Genomic DNA, 7,900 nt, shown 5'->3' on the forward strand with positions numbered 1-7,900 from the left:
ATCAATGTAAGGGACACAGGAGAGATCAGCAGAAATCACTCAAACCGAATAGCAGAAGACAAAACGAAGAAGCCAGTTAATGGAGCCTTGGGCACCCGTGGAAGTATGTTAAGGCCAAATATTCATTTTGAGTCTCAGAAGGAGATGAAGTAGTGGCTGTGGCTCAGAAAGTACTCAACAATTCAACACTCTTGAAATGATGATATTATAGAAATGGAGAATGGGCTGGAGGTTGCCAGGAGCTCAGCAGGCATGGAGGTGGGAAGGCCTGGTGCAGCTACAGCAGGCAGCACAGGGCTCCGTGTGACGAAAGTGTTCTGTATCCTGATCGCATCACTGTCAGCATCCTGCTTGTGAGACTGCAATGTAATTCTGCAAAATGTTACCGGTGGGCAAGATGAGCATGATGGAATCTCTGTTATTTCTTACAAGCGTTAGTGAACCTCAGTAATCTTTTTTTTTTTTTAAACTTTATTTGTGTGTGTGTGTGTGTGTGTGTGTGTGGCCAGCTCAGCCCACCAGAGGGCGGGGCTGACTGGCATGTGGGGCTGGGGGATTGAACCATGGTCCCTGTGCTTTAGCTAAGCTTGTTCTAAGTAGGTGCCTTAGACCACTGAGCCATCTCACCAGCCCAAACCTCAGTAATCTTAAAACGAGTTCATTTTAGGGCCATCAAGATAGCTCAGTGAACTAAGTGCTGGCTTAGGCAAGTGCAGGGACCAGGGTTCGATCCCACCCTACTCCCCACATAGCCCCACCCCCAGGGCATGCTGAGCCAGCCACCAAGACTGGGCATAGGGGCACATGTCTGCAACCTCAGCAGTACGGAGGCTGAAAACAGGAGGATTACTACAAGTCCAAGCTGCATAGTGAGACCCTGTACCAAACATTAAAAAAGAAAGAGAAAAGCAGCTTTGTGGGTCACCCCTGACCAGCAAGTTCCTACTCACATTTTTCTCTTAAATTGCCCTAGGAGGTACTCATTCGTACACCTGCAAGCAGGGCTTTGCAGTATGCTCATTGATGGGGGTATAATTTATTTTTTAATGTTTGTTAAGAGTCCAGGTAGGCTGTATTTTTTTGTGTGTGTATCTCTTTTTTTTTTTATTTTTTATTTTTGGCGCAACCAGGGATTGAAATCAGGCCCTTGCGCTTGCCAGGGAAGTGCTTATTCCACTGAGCCATCTCCCCGGCCCCTAGGTAGGCTTTAATTAAAAGAAAACAAAAAGCTTTCTGAAAAGCACTATCTTAATGTTTCAGTAATTGTTATGGTATTACTACATTTCAAATGGAACTACTCAGTAATTATTGATCAATAAGCAAACAAAAGAAAAACATTTTGCAGACTAATTTAGCAGTCTCACATAGAGACAGAGGCACCACGAAGAAGGGAAAGTCTGGCTAGTGTGGACTACGGGTGTGTAAGGCATGTGTAATAGTTGTGGGCAGACTCTACATGACTTACCTACAAGAGTCTAAGACTGCTGAAAACAGTCTAAGTTTTTCTACCTAAGCATAAATGCTAAAAGATATCTAAATAAAATTTAATAGTCATGAATTATTCGTTCCACTGCTCTTGGGAAAAATGAAGAGACTCATCACCCTTCTTTTGCTTGTACTTCAACTGCTAAAAACACGACCTATGTATGAGAATCCTGATAAAGAAGCCTGGGCTTGCAAGTGTTCACGGCAGTCTAACATGATGATGTCTCTCCCCCATTACAGACAAACAAAGAGAATACCCAAGGAAAAGCAGTATGACAAGACCAGCGAGGCCACCGAAAGGAAAGCTGAAGCGCAAGCACTGTTCTTTAGTCAAATCAAATATTTGCTCTGCTAACAGAAAATAAGACTTCAAGCCAAAATTTTTCAGCCTTCTGAGAAATTATAAAGATAAATTAGCAAATATTTATTGTTATACAATCAGGAGAACAGCCATAAGGCTGTGACTCATTCAAATCCTGGGCTAACACGCATATTACTAATGGGCTATAAAACCAGCTTGTGCCTACACGTGAGCAACGTGCAGATAACTACTAGACCAAATGTTAACGACTCTGGAAGTCAGCAGGAAAAACTGACTTCAGCTACACCGTCAGTGGCCCTGGCACCTATAACTCTACTCTGAGGACTCTTTCAACAGGCAGCATGACTAGAGTCACAGTCCTGAGCCATTGTAACAGCTACTGCACCTGATCTGGCATTTCACACATTTTGTAAAAGTTAATAGAAGCCTCTCTAAGAGGCTATCTCTAAATATTCCTGAAAAATAATCGAACAAGACCAGACCACCACTCTACTGAACACTTTCAGTCTGTCCCTTAATTGAGACAACAAATACATAATGTTGGAATCACCCTTAATTCCAGTGGCGGCCAGGAAACTGAGGCAGAGCAGAGCTGACTGTTCTGCCCATCAGCAGGCAGGTCGTGCCACTCGGGGTCTAGCCACAGGGGCTGCACCCTTGCTCCCCATGCTTGGGACGCCTTGAGTGCCAGGAATCTGAATTATTAGTGTGATTTCACCCAAAATAGCTCAAGTTTCACAACCATCAGTAAGTACTAGGTTTTGCCATAATGTAGTATTTCTCTAACCTCTGACAAACTGTACTTGTCCAGAAACATATTTTTTAAGACAAGGGTGATCAGCAGACCTTCACTCAAGGACCGACTCTTTATTCCCTTCCTGGGCTGGGAATCTCATCATTTTCTGTTCATCAGCATTTCTTTCCACTCTGTGACTCATTTTTCATAACATGGGCCCTATTAACACCTGGAGCAGCTCAACAGTAACAAACCCCATTTCCACAGGGATGTTTTCTTCAGGGTCTTTAAAAGAAACAGGCAATACTTTTCTCTAAGGCTGATTCCTGATGACCCAGTGATCTGTTTGTTCATCCCACCCGAAACACCAGCTCTGGGCTTTCCTGTGCAGGTTATACTATGGAACCCACTTAGGTAAGCACGAAATGGAAGCTGCTGGAGCCCCAAGAATTCTCAAGTCAACTGAGAAACAGTAGCTGAGCACCTGCTGGTGGCTGGACATTTTGTAAGAGCAAGGACTAGGAATCTCTTAAGTAAGAACACCGTTACCTGTTTCTACAGGGCTCCTTCGGTTAAATCTGCAACTAGAAAAAGAAAGCAACAAAGATATACTGCTCAATGCAAAAACATTTATTACTCAGCTAATGGCATGGGTGGTAAGCGGGAGGCCGTCTAGCTCAGTGGCCCCATATCCTAAGCTGTCTTGGTTTCCCCAGATTCTGTGCTCAAAATAAGGAATGGGTCCATCTATTTTATTTATTTATTTACTTATTTAATTTGGCGGAACTGGGGATTGAACTCAGGTCCTTGCGCTTGCCAGGAAAGTGCTTATTCTACTGCGCCATCTCCCTCGCCCGGTCCATCTATTTTAAACAGGGTATCTTCCTCATATACCATTGTCTGGAAATCCATAGAATCAGACTGAGGGAATTTACTGACTAGTAATGCTGAGCACATGCAAGTCCAATACTTGCTCATAATTGAGGCTGTTCAATGGTTTTCCCAACCATTACAAACACTGCTTAAATTTACATAAAGTCTTTCCCGAGTCAAAATTCAACGGCATGTCTTTTCCAGACTGTTATGTGAGATGTAAGACCAACACACAAATCTAACATACTGAATCAGAACTTAAAAGAGAGTACATGTAAATCGGAAGTATGCGTGCTTGCTTTCTCCCTCTAAATTTTAAACTTCTATCTCCTTTTTCCTGTGGGTTGCTTTCTGGCATCGTCTACACTGATTTTTTTTTTAATGTATTTGGTTGTTGCAGGGTCTCACTACATAGCTCAGATTGTGGTGGTTATCCTGCCTTCGGCCTCGCCAGCACTGGGATCATAGGCATGCGCCACCACGCTTAGACCCAGTAGCTGGCTCAGCCCGCCATGGGGGCAGGACTGGGGCAGTATGTGGTGCCATACCGAGGATCGACCTTGGGCCCTTGCGCTTGCCTAAGCAGGTGCTTTAGTCTGCTGAGCTATCATATCACACCAGCCCCATCCAGACTGATATTTGCAGGTCAATCCACTCTGTGACAGCCACTTAATTGTTTACAATAGTGTACTTTATGAACTCCAAAAAGTTGTAACATGATTAAAGGAGGTAAGCTACAATAAACAACCTTAACCCAAGACAAAATATGAAATATCTTCGGAGATGTTTGTTTGAAAAGTAGAGCATTTAATCATGTAAAATCTAGTTTAATTCTGCTATGTTTTTCAGGGACATAATATTAAATTTATATACATTTCTAAATAGCCAATTAATGCTCAAAGCACACAACCTCATGTCATCATTAATCTGCTGAGGGTGGGGGCCCAGGAGGAGCCACTGTGAATAAAGAAAACTAGGCAAGACTAGAGGTGTGTCTAAGAAGAAACTGAATTAGCTCAGCTATGCCCACACTTCATAAGGAGAAGAGATGCAAACTGGGAGCAAAGTTTGTGATTACACTCGTCTAAAGCTGCTTTTTCCATTACTACCTCTATATTTTGAAAATAAACACTTTAATATCATTCCATAATCTGGTCTGAATTCTGAGAGCTGAGCAGCTTCTGCTTTGTGCAAGCTTACACAGTGACGTTAGCTCCCTTACAAGCATGAAAATCATGAGCTGTGAAGCTTATTTCTTACGAGTGAATTTAACTTTCTTAAGTGCAAAACTAAACCTCTGCTAAATCAGAAAGTCAAGTGCCTACACTGTTCTTGAATCTAACAGAACAATGTCTCGCGATTCTTTTCATTCTGTATTCTCATGTTCCATAGTCTTGAAAGTTTCAGATACTTTTATTACGGACTTTCATCTGGCCTCCATAAAGGCACGTTCTTCATTTGACTGAAGAAATTCAGAAAAGGTATGTCACTCCTCAGGATTTTTCCTTTCTATGTTAATTATAAAGAAACACCACAGCGAGGTAGATGAGAGCTAGATTAAATTCTAGTTGTGGCCCTGCTGCCTCCTAGCTGCAGGAGCACAGGCAAGGCGCCGCGTCACATGAGGCATGGCGCACCACAGGTGTTCCCGTGCTCTAAACACGCGAGTGTCCCTTCAGCCCTACTGGAGGGGTTCAGACTGCCGTCTCACAGGCACTCCCGACAAACGCAGGTATACATCCCTCATGCACAACCGGAAGACAGCACTGGCATGCGTACTAGCTCTGTGACCTAGCGGTCGAGTCTTTGTCTCTGTTTTTGCCTCTATCTCTCTGCCTACCTGTCTTGTCTGTCTGTCTGTCTGTCTGTCTCTCCCTCCCTGCCTCCTCCTCTCTCTCCCTCCCTCCCTCCCTCTCTCTTAAGGACAGCTAGAAGGAAACAAGGCAGTGATGGCAAACCTTTCAGAGCTTTCAATGATAACAAACAGCTCCTTCCTGCATGCGGGCCACAGGTTTGTCATCACTGATTACAGCCCAAAAGGTTTATACATTTTTGGTGCAGTTTTCTATATTCTTTAGGAAAATCCTCAGTATTTTCTATAAGGAATGATTTCATCAGTAACACACACACACACACACACACACACACACACACACACACCCCACACACACACAAATTTCCTAAAGGACAGACAGTAATTCCCCAACTTAAAAACACTGGATTTGTGAATTTCACAACTGCACTGTGTAAGACTCACTTTGCTGGATCTGAATGAATTTAACTTATGAACGTTCTCCTGGAAAGGAATTCTGTCGTAAGCTGGAGACTGGCTTATATTTAAGGTTCCACAAGACTTACACTGACCTGTTTAACTTTTTGTTTTAATTCTGGAAAACATCTGCAAAACCTTGAACAACGCTCTGCCACGGTTAATGACCTTGGCAGATAGCAAGTACACTCATCAATACTAATTCAAGCTGAGACACTACCCTTAGGCCTGTCTCACTTCACTGAGCTAACGTAATCAAATTCTCAGGAAAATTTTATTCCCAAGAATACAGAATATTTGTTTTACTATTTAGAGCAGTAGTAAATGCCAACTCTGAAATGTTCAAATAAATTTCAGTGAAAAAAATTCAGTGCTTTGGGGCTGGCCAGACAGCTCAGCGCACTACAGCGCCTGCTTAGGCAGAGCACAGGGGCCAGGGTTCGATTCCCCGCATGCCGGGCCGGTCCCTCCCCCGGGGCGCACTGAGACAGCCACTGAGACTGGGCGTGATGGCACTTGCCTATAATCCCAGCACTTGGGAGGCTGAAAACGGGAGAAACACTACAAGTCCAATCACTACAAGTCCAGTCTATGTAGTGAGTTCCTGTAGACCCTCTCCTAAATACATTAAAAAATAATAATAATTCAGTGCTTTTAAACAGTCCAAAAACTTCACAAATGAACACATTTATTCTACTATAATACTGAGGCATACACATTCCTCCAAACTTTAAAAATGGCCAGGCAAACACATTCCTCAGGCATGAGTGCCCTCCCTCGCAAACATTTCTTAGGCAGGGCTCTGCTATTGCTGCTTTCCATCAGCTCTGGGATTCCGGAGCACGGTGTTAGGGCGCAGAGCAGAGCGTCTCGCTTCAGAGCCACACACATCACACCGTTACGGCAGCAGCAGAACATCCACTGGGGAGGCTTGCACATAGTCGGTCTCGTTTGTTGCTTGTTTTTGGCTTGCTTTAGTAAACGCTTAGTCACACACCCTCTAAAGTACCCTGCTAGACCTTCTCACCTCCACCCCCAACGTCTGAATCACAGCCTGGTGACTTACCATGAAGAGTCACACAGACTTCCACTAAAAGTTAATCAGGAATTTGCCCCCAGGACCCCTTCCCTCACTGCCCACACGGCCCTCGGGGGCTGCGGCTGAGCGCCAGGCGTCACTGAGCTCTGGAGCCACAGGCAGGTCAGAAACCGTAATAGCTTCCCTTTCAGTCTTCTTTGGATAAAACTTCACATCTCCAACAGAACAATTTGCTTTTAAAAAGAATACTTTCTCTTTTTAAGATCTGCATGTAATGAATAGTGACTTACATACTAAGTCAAAATATTTAACAACAGATCCAGGGTCATCCGCGGCTTACAAGCATATACGCAGACAGAAGCACTGCGTAAGGAAAGCAGGGCCAGCCTTCGCAGCCTTCGCAGCAGCCAACTTGCAAGGCGAAGCCTGGGAACAGCGCCGCAGGCGGCAGTTAACAATGTACAGATTAAACTTGGTCTAGGCTCAGATGTAACTAGTCAAATTCTACTCAAATCCACCCTTTCATTTCTGAAGTACAACAAATGAATGGAAACACTGTTAACAGACCCCTTTGTTCAGGTAAAGGCTCCAGGAACAGCTGGAGAAAATTTATTGCGTAGAGAACAACCCGCTTATCTCTACCTGCTGGGACCGCAGAATGGCGGCATCGATCTCCTCCACCTTCTGGGTGACGGTGCTGCTCACGGCCTGGTAGCGCTCGTTGTCCTCTGCCACCATCTTCCCCAGGCCCTCTCTCGCCCTCCACGGTACCAATTCCAGCAAAGCGCTGCTTACTTCATTAAGGGAATCCAGTAAAGCTTTGTTGTTCTTAACTTCCTTGTTTAGCTCCTGAAACCACCAATGCATGGGTCACAGTGACTTAGCTGTTCTCGAGGCTACAGTCCTGTGCCGGCCGGGAAGGCCAGGCTTTGGTCCCTACAGCTTCAGCTGAGTTAAATAGACTTTTGTTATTTAAAGTTATTTTTCAAGATGGGAAAGCTTCTACAATTCATTCATCTATGTGGCAAGATTTTAGCTCTGAAATTTAACATAAATATCTAAAATCTGGAAAGCAGAACCAAGTAGGTTATCATGTATTTTTCTTTGTCTTCTGGAAGCCTCTCTGTAATCAGGTAACAACAAGAAGAGAAGAGGGGAGGAGGGGAGGAAGAGGAA

General features: G+C 44.2%; 1 protein-coding gene across 9 annotated transcripts in view; it reads right to left on the bottom strand.

Moving 5' to 3' along the window:
* Dst (dystonin) overlaps positions 1-7,900 on the bottom strand; it is a 482,621-nt gene that overhangs the window by 67,196 nt on the left and 407,525 nt on the right. For all 9 annotated transcript variants that reach the window (XM_004623003.3, XM_023701151.1, XM_023700937.1 and 6 more), the window contains one exon: positions 7,367-7,573. In XM_004623003.3, the coding sequence (XP_004623060.1) occupies positions 7,367-7,573 (207 nt within the window). The remainder of the gene's footprint in view (positions 1-7,366; positions 7,574-7,900) is intronic.

This window comes from Octodon degus, unplaced genomic scaffold (assembly GCF_000260255.1).
Source record: "Octodon degus isolate 3935 unplaced genomic scaffold, OctDeg1.0 scaffold00001, whole genome shotgun sequence".
In the NCBI taxonomy this organism is placed as follows: domain Eukaryota; kingdom Metazoa; phylum Chordata; class Mammalia; order Rodentia; family Octodontidae; genus Octodon; species Octodon degus.